At 38.4% G+C, this 16401-nt stretch overlaps 1 protein-coding gene across 1 annotated transcript; it reads left to right on the top strand.

Annotated features, from left to right (window-relative positions):
- Positions 1–10819: 10819 nt before the first annotated feature.
- On the top strand, positions 10820–15523 carry ccdc106b (coiled-coil domain containing 106b). The gene is made up of 6 exons (XM_072674751.1): positions 10820–10856; positions 11217–11315; positions 12732–12941; positions 13546–13698; positions 13902–14093; positions 15207–15523. Exons 1-6 carry the CDS (start codon positions 10820–10822, stop codon positions 15521–15523), a joined length of 1008 nt encoding a protein of 335 aa, XP_072530852.1.
- Positions 15524–16401: the final 878 nt, after the last annotated feature.

The raw sequence follows: 16401 nt of genomic DNA on the forward strand, positions 1-16401 counted from the left end.
CAAGACATATATAACAGCAGGGTCATGAACCGCCCTGGTAAGATTATAGCCAACCCCTATTACCCTGGACATCATCTCTTCCAACTAATTCCCTCTGATTGAAGACTCAGGACTGTCAAAGCCAGCACATCTAGATATGCTAAAAGGTTTTCCCCAACGCTGTGGTACTCATCGACCACAGTGGACCCCTCCAACTAAATAGCGTTTGACAACTCTTGACTGTGGCCCAGAACTATGTGCACTTATAAAGATAAATACAAGGTATGTGTAACATAGTTGGTGGAATAAAGGGATTCTGAACTTTCTAAATGGGAGATAGAGAAAGTTGTTTTTGGAAAGCATGTTGAAGAGAACAAGGAAGCACAAACCAGGGCATCACGCCAAAGCTCTGCACTCAGCTGATCTAATGGCTGATATCCATTTAATCGTATTGTGCTTAGCTTTAATTGTGCCATGATTAAGGTCAGACACACACCAGGTTAAATAGTGTCACATCCAAAAAGGCCCTACACCTCAGTTAACCCCATCTTACCTTACTTACCACCAGCAGATGGACGTTGGGTAAGGTAAAATCATGTATGTGGAGCTTTCTCAGTTACTGTGTTTTCTCTGTTGACTATTTTAGTCTTCATGTACCAATGTCTGTCTTCTTGAGTCCCCTACCTATGCAGTGCTAGGAAGGTGAAGGATTGCACTTGGTTTCTCTGAATTATGTGAAGCGCCATTATTCTCCTGCCGTTAACACATCGCTGAACGTGTTTACAGGAGAACTCTAACAGCTCAATTTTTATGTGTACTAAGGTACACGGATGAACACTATAGGGCTTTTCAGTCTTACACACCATGGACAGCGCTCCCACGTGCAGTTCCTAAAACTAATTCTAATTGGCTCCTGGTATCATCTATTTGCATATTGGACATGTCTCTGCACCCCTCTATCAGTGTATAGTCATTCCCCACACGCTCCCTTTTTTCACTTCTGTCTTTTGCAATGGATGACTGTTTGGCCTCAGTGTTAAAGGCTGTAAGAGCAATTTACCATTTATGTGACTGTGCTGACCAAGTACTGCAGTGTTTACTCTTCCATTACTGTTGATCATATTGTCATATTACAATTCTTTGGCAGATAGTTAATACTAAAACTGTTACTTTTAACACATAAACACTTATTGCTGAACAGGATTTTTGTAGTTGTCTTAACATGAAGTTCTGAACAAAATAGTCAGTGTTGTTTGAACAAGCAAATCTAAGTTGACTATACAAATCTAAGCATCTTCCTAAAAATGACTGCAAATGCAGTTGTTGAGACCACTATATTTACTTACATTTCTAGCTCATAGTAGATGATCTTGTTCAGAGTGACTTACAAATCATCCACGTCCAAGTCCTCCACTCAGAAAATGGCTACAGGTCAAAGATACCTACTGGGCTCACTGTTAGATACAAGAGCCTGTGCTGATACATGGATACAAAAACACACACTGATACCCGTATATAATTCTATTTCAACCGGGTCGGTGGTTTTTTATATTATGTTATTGAGTACATGAAAATGTGACAAAACGATCATTCAGCTATCTGGTTCAGAAACAGTCAGAAGAGATTTTATTGAAAAACAATAAATCCAACCTTTAACATGTAGACTAATGTTAATAAATACAGATTATCTGTCTTTGTATTTCTGAACCTGCTACACAGTACCACCATTTCCGATGCATTAGATTCTCAACAGTAGTGAAGCGTAAATGCGTCAAGTCAACAGCAGGCATGCTGCAAGCTAGACTGTGAATGCTCTTAAGCTGTGCCAGAATCCCATTAGAAAGCCTACAATAGGCAACATCTTATTTAAAGGTTAAGTGACAAGAACTGCTTCGCTAAATTAAGCTTTGCGGGGCTATTTTCTTTCTGCTGTCTGAAGCTGTTGTGCTCCTAATCTCGGTTACCAAAACTATTAACATTTGCATTAGCTGTCAGCCTGGAATAGCATTGGATTTGGGTCATACACTGTCAGAAGGGAAAAAGCTCATAACTGTAGAGTACCACTTCTGAGAAAAGCACTGCACAGAACTACAAAGAACTCTATTAAGCTAAACTATTGTGAGTTTATAGAGACCTGGGAGTTATTCTCTGGAATGGGTGCCAGCTGTGAACATAATAATCAGTAATATTCATTCAACTCTGTAACAACCATTTAACCATATCACATGCAAAGATGTGATAAAAATGGCTAATGCTATTCTATGCTCACAAACACTCCTGTACAAAAATTTTTTTTACATCAGATATTGCAGTATTTGGCACTACGCCAAATATTTTTTGTGAAAATTGCTTGACAAGCTTGATCTGAAAGTAAAAATGTTAATTAATTTGTATATTCATATATATATTATAAAATATATACATTATATTTATATTATATATATAGAAACATATTTCACAAATTGTGTATTTTGTTAGCGTATAAGTATGTATATGGTTTCTAAATGTTATATATAATTATACATTATGTATAATACATTATATATACAATGTATATATATTTTTTTAATATAAAAATGTGTTAACATACATAAAAGCATTTTTAATTAATCATATATTATTAATATTATTGTTTTTATTAGTAGTAGTATTAATAATAATAAATTATATATTTGTATTAAATAATTGTTAGCCTACATAGGCAATAATTTAGCCTCCAGAATCTTCTTCCAGATCAGGGGGACTCAGGAACAGTGAGTCCATGCACTACCTGCAGTGCCACTGTGCCAGCCTATATTATTATTTATTAATTTAAAAAATGATTAATTATTATTGATTAAAAAATTTTGATTATTATAAATAACATCTAATGCAAACTTTTGGGGGCACCCCTGGTAAAATTACTTACTAATTAAATCATATTTAGTCAGATTTATTTTCTGTAGAGGAGTTATTCACTGATTCACTTTGAACCAATTAATGTAATTTGATCAGAGATTTGAATTAGTACTGCCAGCAATATTAAAGTAAACAATAACACCAAACAATACTATATACTTGCAATCAAAATGATTCAATCCCCAATGCAAATTATTAGCTAAATTGACATATTTTCTGCTGTATGCAAGAAACCAATTATACAACTTGTACACAACTAATATACTAATACACAACTTACTACTAATACACTATTTTCTCTAAATTCTATACAAATTGTCACTTTTAATGATGACTGCAGTCTCTGAATTCAACATCTTCGTTAAAAGTGTCTTTATTACTCAGTACAGTGCTCTTCTGCTGTTATGACCTGTAGCAAACTTGAGGCATTTCCAGACCCCAGCTTCTGGCAGAATTCCTAAGTAATCTTAGCCCGTTCCTCATGGGCAGTGGTCTTCAGTTCACTAATATTCTTGGTTTTGCTTGCTGCAACTGCCTTCTTCCAATTCCACCAAAGATATTCTTTGGGGTTCAAGTCAGGTAAATGTGATGACCACTCTAAAATCTTTCAGGACTTCCTCTCAATCCGAGCCTAGGTGGACTTTAAGTACTTGGGATTATTGTCTGTGGCTTATTTATTTGATTTTGAACAGATTGGAGACGACTCCTTTTGTGCTTTTGGGTCAGTAGAGGTAGAGCTTCAGTGTTTAGTATGCACCTTATTGTGCAAACTGAAACCTCAGTGCTTGCTGCAACAAAATCTTGCTGCAGTAAAATCTTTTGCCGTCACTAAAGGGTTTTTGACCACCTGCTTCCCATTTCTGCCATGTGCAGGTAGTGCAGCCAACATTACTTTAATGTTGAACGTGTGAACTGTGCTACCAGCTGTATCTCAAGGAACATTCAGGGCCTTTGATGTCACTTTATTTCCTGTTCCTTGTTTGTGTAAGGCAATGACCTCTTCTCTGAACTTTTTGGACAGCTTCTACCATGCAATCAAGGTCAACAAACCCTTAGTCAGTCCAGGAATTTGATGTTTTATCTTAAGCACACCTGATTCAACTAATTAGGCCCTTGACTTGACACACGATTTGCGATGTGTGCTACCATTATGACCAAGTAAGAAAGTTTTGGTTAGTAGAACATTATCTGAATGTTCAGAACTTTGCAATTTTGGTTCTTAGAACATTCATTCTGTCAGGTTTTCTGAGCCTTCCTAGACTTCCAAACTTTTTACGCTTGTTTATTAATTCTTATAGTTAAATATAGCTTTTCAATTCAGAATCAAAATATTCTATTCTGTTTGAATAAATGCTCAAATTCTTAAGCTTGGAAAATGTTTACGACAAATTAATTTATCAGTGATTATTATCAGTTTTATCAATATTTTTGCTGCATTGTTTTTGTGTTGTATTATAGGTTTGGGGAAAGTACTCCAGATGTTTCCATAATGTTAGGTTTTGTCTAACTGGAAATGTTGTGCAAGAAATGTTGAGAAAGAAAACATTTCTGATTGTTCTTATAATGTTCTTTGTTAGCTGGGGAATGATTCTTTTCAGGAGTTGTTAAAAGTGTCATTGTGTGCCGAATTTGGAGAAAGCACTTGTTATAGAGTTGTGTTGAGCTATTTAAATTGATCTTGTTTGATTGGTTCGTTGCAAACAGCTAAAAAAGTTAATAAATGTGGTTAATAAATGCAGGTTGAATCATTTTAATTGCAACTGTAGATGTGGATCTTTGAAGAGATAAACAATCTGAGTAAGTGGAGCCCCATTACATGCTCTGGTATACAACAAAGGATGTCCTCACATATTATTTATATTGAGACAAATCATTTATGTTGAGCTGCTTATTTGTCTTTCTATTAGTTCTGGTAATTTCTACATAATTTGGAGGAATATGACAAAAATAGAAGAAACAATATAATAAATTACATGGCATTAATATTAATATTTTAACTTGCTTTCTTGAGTATTTGAACATCAGCCAATGATATTCAGAATCAGTGCAATATTGCATGTAACACATTTAAATGTTTGGGTGTGAGAACAAAAAATATGCATATCTGACTGGGCTCCGTTTTGGGGGAAGACAAACAAAAACTTCTTTCCTCATTTGTTAAGTTTCGGTCTTCACAAAACCTTTGTTCTTTCCTCACGTCCTTTGTTAGTGGTTCAATAATAATAATAATAATGTTTTGGGGAACTCACTCCTACTCACCTGTCTCCACTTATTAATGTTAAAGTCAAGACCAAGACTTTTAGCGGTCAAGTTCGATTTAAGCCTGGGAACGGGAGTGGCTGAGACACAGAAAAGGCTAAGAACAGATCCCTATCCCCCCCCCCCCCTCCCCCTCCCCCTCCCCCTCCCGTAATATAAAAATAAAATGAAGAAAATGGAAAACCATTAGTTTGCTAATTAATTGTATTCTTTATACATCAGATATTTTGATAATTATTTCTTCATCATTTTGTCAAATGTAACATTGAATAATATTCAGGCTAAGTATTATTAATTAAATGAAATTGAAACCGACAAAACAGGAGACCGCGACCGCTCATTTATGATCTTGGGACCGGACTTGAGTGCTAAACCACTACCACTTACAGTGCACTACTTGCACTAAAGACTTTTTTTGAGTGAAGAAGTACCATGTCTGGACTGGACGGTTACCTTTGGTGCAGATCTACTCTAGAAATTGTACTACTAGAAATGTGCCAGAAGGTTAAAACAGAAACCTAAAGGAAAACAGATCTTTCCTTGCTTCCTTTGCCAGAGTGCCATAAGTACAGTTTCCTACACCATCAAAAGGCTCTTGGAAACTGGAGACAACTGAAGAGGTCTACTACAGGAAGAGGTCTGACAACAGCTTGTGTGACAGGCGACTTCCATGACAACACCTTGTAGCAAAGCTCAAGACTAGACCAAGTCTTAGCTTCAGCTGTGGAGAGAAGATTTGGGGCTGCAGGTTTGACAGGTTGAGTGGCAGTTGTTGCAAAGATAAAAACACTAAAAACATGGAGGGCATTCTAAAAGCTTTGACAGGTGGTGTAAGACTTTCTGACCTTGACAGAGGCATCAGATGTTTTTAAACTCAAAAGTTTAATTAATCAGCACATGTAAAGAGATGAAAACAAAGGAATGTTTGCTGCACCCTGATAAGTTACGCTGCTCTTGAAAGGCTCATCATCATACTACAACTGAAATAAAATCTCAAAAATATGAATCACAGTAGGCATGTCTGTGTATATCAATACTGTTCTAAAATACAAATAACATCCAAAGAATGACTGCTCTCATTTAGCCCTTAAACTTGTACTGCAACAGCCAGTTCCAGATCTGGGTGAGGGGTCCCAGTCATAACTTTCAGCCTTTCTGGGCCACAAAACCTAGAAATTAGAGAGAAGGAGAATTATTTCAACAAGTACCACATTACTAACAATCATTATTAACATAAGAATAATAAAAATAAACTGAGGAAGTGGGACCAAAGAGCAACTGCCCGATTCACATTATATCAAAATATCAAAATGCAAAAAATAAAGACGCAGGGTTGACAGTGTGACAGTGACAGCAAAAATAATAAAAATTATAATAACTATTATTGTTATTATTTATATTTAACCACTGCTGAGAATTCATCCTATAGAGCAGTGGAAACAGGTGGACTCCTGTGGGAGTATAAACAGAGCTTCACAATCTGTCTAAACTTTGCGTGATGTACTTCTGTTTCCTGCGGCCCAATCACGGACACAGCAAAAACTATGACAGTGACTCCCAGTAACAGTGTGTGCTCATCAAAAACTTCTGCTGATCAAACATTGTTGGTTAACGACTAGTTCATATTTAGCACGGATGCAAATGCAGATTGCGCTGCAGCGCCGGACTGTGTGTGTAATATATATATATATATATATATATATATATATATATATATATATATATATATATATATAAAATAAACAAAAACAATTAAATTCTCAGCAGGTTAAGTCTTTAATTTCTTGTTGGTTTCCCAAATGTCAGCATATTAGCACAGAATGTTCAGTTAGCGTAATGCTAAAATAAACTCGTCGTTTTCTGAAATAACCATGTGCAAGAGCACATCGTGACATTGGCTTGTTCAATAAGCTTGCTGGTCCGCACAAAAACACTGAAAACATTGCAGAAAGTACTTAGTATGTGTGTTTTAAACTGTTTCAATAATTCTAGTTTGAATTATTAGAACAAGAGTTTAAGATTAAAAGACTGTCTTGTTTTCTGTTTTTTTTTTTAATCATCACTACTGACATGGATAATAACATATGCCAGTATTACTGTTGAAAATATGTTGAAGGAACAAAGCAACTTTATAGGAGATAGCATAAATATTTTCATTAACCAATAAACAAATGTTCACACAAACTTACAATTATTTTTTTTTTTATTATTAAGTAAAATGATTCCTTACCTAGGCACTTCAGTGAGGAATTCTGTCTACCCACTTCAAGGACCCCTATGGCCCCTAAGCGTGTGGGTGCGTATTTTCCGGCTAAGGGTGCGAGCAATACGGTCCACTGCGTTGCCAATGTGGCCCATCTCCTTGCTGGATGACAGACCTTCAATGTTGCCACTGTACCACATAACCCATCCACCGAGTGACATCAACACCATCAGTGCTCCTGTGTATACCAGCAGGTCACCAAAGTCTCTCCCCTTTACTTCCAGTGGAACGAAGACCCCCACAAGCAAGGCTATGACCCCCAGCAGGTCAAAAATCACTGCGAATGCCAACGCCACTTTGCAGTGGGACAGGCCCATGCAGGAGGTCATGCCAACTTTGTAAAACCTAGTGGAAGCAAACAGAACTTACAGAAATTAAAGTCTAGTTATTGAAAAGGCCCAATCTTTCATAAGCATGTTAGTATTTAAATAATCTTAGCTGTTAGAGAGAGCAGCTCGTGTGATGCTTGGCCATATAAGAATAATCTTTCCTCAAAGTATTTTAGCCCAAAGACAGCCCAGCCTGGTTAATATTACGCTAATATTTAGGAAAGCACTCTGCACATTCATGACCAGCATACCAGCCTCCAATCCAACATATTGTTGCAGTCATGACTAAATGTTTTCAGCAGATGTCAGAGCTAAGCAAATTATTACTAATTATGCTTGATCCTTTTTATTGTTTGACCCATCCTGAACGTGTCAATGTTAAGAACACTTGCCTGATTTAAGCTACACAAAGTGAGAAACAGAAAAACTAATGGAGATTCTAAGATTTTATTTGATGAGGACCGTATGCTGGATTTGCTGGGAACACAGCTTACCAGATTACACTGCTGGTGATCAGTATACCACTGTCCAAAACACATCTGACTTAGCTAATGATCAGCAGACCAGCATACACCTCTGGTGACCAGTACACCAGTATCCAAAACATAAGCAGATGCTGGATTTGCTGGGTACACAGCTTACCAGTATCCATCCCACTGTCCAAAACACAACTGACTTTGCTGATGATCAGCCATCATTCCCTTGGGATATGTTGTTTTTTTTTAAGTTGAGGAGCTTGACCAAACATGTGAACCTTACACTGAAGGAGGGCAGGGATTGGCCAGTTTGCCAACTGGTGCCTATATACCTCCATTCATCATTAGTGCCATTCGATTACTGACTGATGCAGACACCACCTTGCAGCCTTCTTAAATTACTGTCAAGTCACAAGTGCATCTAATTGCAAAAGCAGATATCTACAGCTTTTGGGTCTTCGAGTATATGTTACTAGACATTTGCACAGCTCTGGGCCAAGATCTGGTCGATTTTAAGGGGAACAACAGCGACAATTGCTTCAGTGTCCGTTTAATTTCTTTCAAGTAGACAGAAGCTGCAATCTCGTCAAAGTCCCTCTCCACTGCAGTTTACCAACACTTACCCTCTCGAAGCTTTAATACTAAATTATAAGGGTTGACATCTAGCTACTTCATCGCCGTTCCTCTCAGTGTTTTGGCCTCAGCTCTGCTTCATTTACCTGAGCTACTTCCGGATACACCTATGCAGGATATCTGACACCCTTCCGCTACAAAGACTTGCCCTCCTTTTATAATCAGACATTAAACACAAATAAACGAATATAAACTGCTGCTAGACGCACATGCTGAGTTTAGGCTCAAGGTTGTGATTAAACTGACACTGACTGCCGATCAGTAAATGAAGATTTTTTCTTAAATCAGAGGTGGGTGGGCTGGGCAAATCCAGGTCCAGGGAGTAAAAATCCACCCCGGACAAATCAACCGCCTGCGCCGTGCTGCTGCGTATTAGCTTAGCGCTGCTAATCTGGCAGTACGCACAAAATCCCGGGACGGGTTTTTCCTTTCCGGGCCTGGATTTACCAAGGTTTAGCTTCAACACGAGTTCAATCTACTGCTGAAAAGATGAAGCTGTAAAAACTTTTTTATTACAAAAATATATATTTTTTATATATATATGTCTCTGGTATTCTACTAAAACTACATATTTCTGTAAGGGAGTTAAATGACTATACTATTGGTATATTGGTCATTTATTATATTAATTACTACATAATTTAGTATGCGGTCTGTAAAATGGTAGAAACGAGGTCGTTTTAGCACATTAATATTTTCACGGTACCAACAAAACCTCAGTGTAAATCAGTAACTGTACAAACGAATTATTAGATTTATCATACAACTATATATGATAGTGGAGTTTTCTATCCAGGGTTAGGTTTCCTAAAAGCTGGTAGAGTGTTTGTTGTAACGCCTCAAGAACCGCCATTAAAACCACACACACACACACACACACACAGAGAGAGAGAGAGAGAGAGAGAGAGAGAGAGAGATAATCAGACAGGTCAAACTGGGTCACATTTTCAGAAATGAGATTCACACACATATGCGGCTTGATTCCAAGTGAGAGCCGACATATTTCACATGGCTTTGGCTAGTGTGGGTGCAAACGTTGTATTAAAAGCCTAAATAAGACCCATATTGGATTCAGTCTGTGTCTATAGATCTCTACTGGACACACTGTGCACTGTTGTTTACTATACAACTGTAGAAAGACTCAGGCATAGCAACTGGGGCTGAATTCAGGGAGGTTCATTGATTATAATTGATTATAATTTAATGAACATCTACTCCGGCGTACGGATTATTATCACTTCATTATTTGTCCCGTATTCTGATCGTTTGTATGTATGCTGAATTATAATCCGAATTACATATGTGAATCTAGACGTATGTGGAGGCTGGCAGGTTTGCGCATGCGCGGAAGACAAAGCGATCAGGGCCGCTGTTTTAATTCATTTACAAGGTGAAAATAAACCGGTGCGGTTAAATAATTCGAATTAACTCCCTTACATATATCGTCTTTTTTTGCATACAGTTTGCTATAACGGTGTATAAAAACGTACAGGTTAGTTCTGTGAGTACTCAGTGTGGGTCAGATCCCCCATTTGCTCCCAAAGTAATGGAAAACAACTGGAGAGAAAGCAGGGTTTAATTGGTAACTCGGTGATTAGCCGGTGTCTCTTTGCCATACTGTCATAAGGAGCACGCACTTGTTTGTGTGCATTTCTTATTTCAGCATATAAACCAGCCTGGTAGAAATACGAAGTGATTTATGTTACAAGATCTACAGTTAGATACATCTGATTAGTAGTGTGCTGTTTAGTTAGTTAGCTAGTTAGTTAGTACGCAGAGTCGCACTCTTGGGCTTAATTCTACAGCATTTGCGCTTCTGTCGTGGCTAATTAGGTCGGCTGAGTTGTAGTGTTAGTTCAGAACTGGTAAACTCTTAACTACAAGCTACACTGTTGAGAGTTGAGAGAACTCGGTGAGCAGAGCAGCTTTCTGAGAGTGTGTTTGGTTGTAGCGGTCGGGAGGATCCATGGCTGACTGAAATAATGACTGATGCGCAGAGAAGCTCGGCGAACTCCACAGGTAAATTCACCCCAGCGTTGTTCCCTCAGCACTGAGCCTCTCCGGTTTCAGCCTGATAATGGCTGGCTTGTCTTGGTAGTTTGGCCAAATTGCAAACTGTGAGCGACCTCACTGATTTTGAGATGCTATTAAAGGAATAGTTCACAGAAAAAACACAATGTGCACAATTTTCATTACATTCAAGTGACCAAGACTTGTTGATTGTTAGAAGCTAGAGAAGCTAACGGTAATTAAAGTACAGGGCACTGCAAATGACTTGTTGTTGTAAATAAACTCTGAACTTAGAATAAACAGTTTCCAGCGTCTAACTTTTTGTTTGTATTGTTTGTTTGTTTGTTTGTTTGTTTGTTTTTATCTCAGATTTGAAAAATGAGGATGGATATGAAATCTCTATTCCCTTCGAAGACCACAATACGGACCAGTCTGGATTTTACACCCAGAATGAGCACATGTTTGATGGTAAAGGTTTTTTGTTTGTTTGTTGTTGTTTTGGAGGGACTCAAATCTTTGTAAATGTTCATGTAGTATCCCCACATAAACTAACTACCATAATTAACTGCATGTTACATTTATTTATTTATATATATATATATATATATATATATATATATATATATATATATATATCATATACACAGCCAATGATCAGCCCTAACATTAGTATCACCTGCCCAATACGGAGTAGGTTCCTCTTGTGCCACCACAACAGATGTGACAGGCATTTGAGGCATGGACTCCACAAGAACCCTGAAGGAGTCCTGCAGTATCCATGAGCATTAATGAGCCTTGGGTACCCATGACCCTGTTGCCGGTTCACTGATTGCCCTTTCTTGAACCATTTTTGATTAGTACAGACCACTGCATACCAGGATAAAAACCCCACAAGACCTGCCTGATGTTTTGGAGATGTTTTGACCAGGTTGTTTGACCATCTGGCAATTTGGTGTCCCAGATTCTTATGTTATGTCCATTTATGAACTGACTGTTCACTTGCAGCCTAATATCTCACTTAACTCCAAATAGTTTTTGTATTGTAAGACAAAAAATGCTCAAATTGTAATGGACAGTTACAAACCCCCCCCCCCCGGTTTGTTTTGTCTTTCCCGAACTTGTGGGCTACTTGACTAATGAGGTCTCCATCTTTATAAGTAAGGATAGCTTTACATGGTGAAATGTCTGCCCAGTTAGTTTCTGGCTGTGTTTCCATATTAATTGCCATTGTAATAATACACACCAAAGAACATTGACTACACTGACGCTTTCATTAAGATGAGATGTTGGTGTGTGCTGTTACTTAACAGCTATAACCAGCTAACAGAAGGATCATGCTGTATTTTACAACACTGCTTCACTTTCTATCAGCTACAGAACTTGATGGTAGAGTTGGCTAACCAGGGCTAGGTTTTTCTAAAAGCTGGTAGAGAGAGTGTTTGTTGTAATGCCTTCTCTACCGTCTGGACATCCTGACAGCAAGAACTGCCACACTACTAGTTTATAAAAAAATAAAACACAGACACACACACACAGAATCTGACAGGTCAAACAGGGTCACATTCTCAGAAATGTGATTCACACACACATGTGGCTTCATTCCAAGTGAGAGCTGTCGTATTTCACATGGCTTTGGCTAGTGTGGATATTACCAGCTTGAAGTGGTGAAAATCAGGTTTTTGTGCCTCAGTGTGACCCAGATCTGAGGTCTGGGTCACACAAATGTGCCTACAAATCTTTGTAGTAGTTGCTTTGAATGTCTAAGTGAAAATACAAATGCATTTAGGTGCTGCAACACTCTATAAACCATGTTCAGTACTCATGTCTTTGAAGGAGAAAGGGTACAGTTTGATAGTTCAGTACCCTTACATTTACTTTCAGCAGGGACCACTTCAGGACATGCCACCCCCTGCAATCCATACCTGTTAATGTCTAACCTTCGGGCCCAGCTGCAGATCTCTCTAGAGAAGAACTCCTGGTTGCAGAAACGCATTGAGGACCTGGAAGAGGAAAGAGACTTCCTGCGATGTCAGCTGGACAGGTTCATCTTCACCACCAAGAGTCATGAAAGGAGTGGTAAGGGAAAGATGAGAGGCAGGGATTAAACTGGACTCCACTGACTGGTAGTAGGAAAAATAGTCATTGCTACTCCAAGCTCGGCATGCTGTTACCTGCAGGATTTAATTGTGGAGAAAGTTGCGTCCTGCAGTTGGTTAGGGTGTCATTAGAACCAGTTTAAAATGTAGCTGTGTCCCACTAAAATTGTTTGCTGGTAAAAAAAAGTCCTTTTTCTTTTATTGTTGAGCATCAGTAGAGACACTACATTTACCATAATGCCCCAGCATCTTTCCTATCATTAACGCTTTCAGTCAGAGCCAGATATTTTATTTATTTTTTTTTTTTTCTTTGCACATAGTAATGGACATTGAGCCATGGAAAGTCAGCCACAGAACATACAAGGCAATGATAGTTCGAAGCTGTGAAATATGTTTTGGTTATAGCCACTTATAATTAAACTAGCAAAGGCATCAGTTACATTAGCATAGTCTTTATCTATGTTTTATTAGTGCTTTATTTATGCTTTATGCCTTATTATAGACTTTACAGATGCAGAATATGTCGTCTAGGTTAAAAGCATGAGTTTTCCTTTTAGAGAAAATTAGGCTGTGTAAAATCAAGGGGAGCATTACTTTTTCAGAGCATGATGTTGGACAGCAACACACTCCTCAGAAGGCCACCTCCCGCAGGGCCTCAACCCCATCTCCGACACCCATGATGACCCGATCTGGCCAGATCCCTACACGCAACCTCAGCCTAAAGAGACGAAGAATAAGAAACAGCAGTGCCCAAGGTTAGTTACGGTTTTCTGGTGGTATTTACCAAACTTAAAGTCCCTAAGTCCCATTTCTTTGCCTATGACTGTGATTCAATTTTGAAGGAAAAAAGCTTGAGCCAAGTGGTGCTCTGAGAACACTGTGGTGCTTGATGGGGTTACGTGGCTAAATCCTCAAATATCTTGTTTTAATTTGTTTGTTGTTTTTTTTTTTGTTTAAGATGAAGACGAGGAAGATGTAATAGAAGAGGAAGAGTATTTGGAGGAGGATGGCTACCTTGAAGAGGAGCAGATTGTGTCAGATGAGGAGTCTGACAACAAAAGCTCTAAACGAAGCAGGTCAAACGGCGGACAGACGAGAGTGAAACGAACCCGGGTATTCCGAATTGCACGCAGCATGGAAAGACAAAGAGGTGAGGGGACAAATGATCATACAAGTGGTCAGCGCACACAATAACAGCACATACAGCTGTAGTTCTAATTTACACTGGTAACGCTTTTGATGGGAAGCATTCATACCACCATGAGGCCTGCATAAGTCTGTTTTGACAACTGCCACACCCCTACACAAACAGTAGGCTTATATTTTGTGGCAGTTGCCATAAAGGCTGCGTTTGCCAAAATTGAGGTCAAATTGTGATGTTATGACAACTATCACTGGCCTTTATAAATGCTTATAAGGTTCATGTCTGCTGTCATAAAAGGCTTATGTAGGGATTGTATAGCTGTATGAATGCTGTCTGCTAGCAAACATTTTGCATTATAGTTTAGTGTAAGTTGGTGTCGGGCTATAGAAATGGGATGGTATCCCATTATTAAACCAAATTATTTATGTTTTTTTAACATTGTCACAGTAATGTAATCTAATACACATGGAAATACAATTTCTCAACTTGCTTACATTTCTTTAATCAATCAAAATATTGCTATGACTGGCAATGTGCAATGATGACAAGGCACACATGAAAATAGGAATTTTGCTAGTAAAGTCTACCACTACTATAATTTGATTTGTTGCCTTAGATTACAACTAAATAGGGTTGCGCAGTATGGCCAGTAATTTGCCAGTTTTGGCTGAACACAGCTCTCCTCAATGTCTCTGAGAGAGGCTAGGTAATGACCTCTCCTCTAATCTTGTAATTGCGAGTTAGCGGTTAGTAGCGGTGGGTTTATTTTCAATCAGATGGACACGAAAACAGCCCTGCAGCTAGCAACATGACCGTGCATTTGGGCTGACTGTGATGTGTTTAAATTACGCAGAGCTAAACCTCTTTCTGTGTGTTTTGTTGTAAACTAAAGTATTACAGTACGTGTTCGGAACTTTAAATGGTGTGTACCATCATACCTCCCAGCACTACAACTATGTAAACGTGCTTTCCTTGAACATGCATTGCACAGAGTGTGTACCTTCCACTGTGACCCAGTATTACCAGTATTCATCTCATTCTTGTCTTAGCTGCCATGTACTGTAATCGTCATGCTGTTAGTTAGGCAAATAATAAGTGTCTCCTAAATGTTGATTTCAGTGAAGGATCCTGCTGGAGTTCTGCTTCGTTACAAGAAGATTCTGGTTACTTATCAGAAACTCAAGAGCATGTCCAGAGCCTTCCAGGTTCATGGGGTTGACCGGAACACTGTAGCTTCCACCACTCCCATCGCTGAGCTGCTGCTGGTTGCCCCTGAGAAAGTGGCGGAAATTGGAGAGTTTGATTCCACCAAGGAGAAGCTCCTGGACTACGCACGGCGCTGTTACAAGGCACTCGACGAGGCTGCCCATGCAAAGGTCCAGGCTTTGAAGAAAAGCAGCCTCCTGCTGCCCATTTCCTACAGATTCAGGAACTGATTAACTTTATTTATTGATCAACTTTAGACCTTATCTCTTAAAACTCAGTGAAGTGAGTAATAAGAAGAGCCAGAGCCAGTCAAAGCAGGGTTGCTCACTGGATTTGTCAGCTAGCATGTAGTATCAAATCAAGGAACTACTGGCTTTATTTTTTTCTTTTCTGCCTGTTGACTATTATTTGGACTTGGATTAAGCTCCAAAGTTTGTGCCATTACATCTGATTGGTAATCACGTGGGTGTGATGGTGAAATGTGTGTGACTCTGTGGGGCTTGAATGTAAAAGGAGTAATGGAAATTGGGTTGTCCTTTGTCTTGAGTTTGAGTGCATCATTCTAGGCTCCGTTGGGTGGTTTGAGGTATTAAGATGGAAAAATAAGACTGAGGGGTGGGGGTGAGGAACAGTGAGGGGGGGAAAAGTATAAATATATTGAGTTTGTTTGTGAAGAAAACAGTCACTGTATTTAAAGACTATGTATACTTTTGTATGTCTTTATTATAATTATTATATGAGGGGGAAACTACTGATAACCTCATCTCTTCTGAGGCAAATTGCACCTTATTGTGTGGGTTTTTTGTTAGTTTTGTTTGTTTTCCTTTGCACACTTAAATGTAATTTTGTGATTTTTTTTTTTTTTTTTTTTTTTTTTCTGATTTGTTCATTAAAACATACAGTATGTTATTGTCTTGAGTTTGAAGACATGACGAGTTTCTTGTTTGTATGATTATATGCTACTAAAGGGAGGGTGTTTCACGAAGCAGTATTTCACAGTTCGCTTATTGACATAAAACCGAAAGATGAGCTTTGTCCAGTAGTAATGTTCCCCACATCTTCTCCTTATGGACAGGCTTGTTTTGGGTTTAAGTAAAGTAGAGTAAAG

This window comes from Salminus brasiliensis, chromosome 3 (genome assembly GCF_030463535.1).
Source record: "Salminus brasiliensis chromosome 3, fSalBra1.hap2, whole genome shotgun sequence".
Classification (NCBI taxonomy): Eukaryota; Metazoa; Chordata; class Actinopteri; order Characiformes; family Bryconidae; genus Salminus; species Salminus brasiliensis.

Bases quoted from the DNA above. Each gene is read 5' to 3' on its own strand.
- ccdc106b (XM_072674751.1), top strand. From the start codon at position 10,820: ATGACTGATGCGCAGAGAAGCTCGGCGAACTCCACAG. The intron at 13,699-13,901 runs GTTAGTTACGGT...TTTTTGTTTAAG, and splicing joins AAGAAACAGCAGTGCCCAAG to ATGAAGACGAGGAAGATGTA. The intron at 14,094-15,206 runs GTGAGGGGACAA...TGTTGATTTCAG, and splicing joins CAGCATGGAAAGACAAAGAG to TGAAGGATCCTGCTGGAGTT.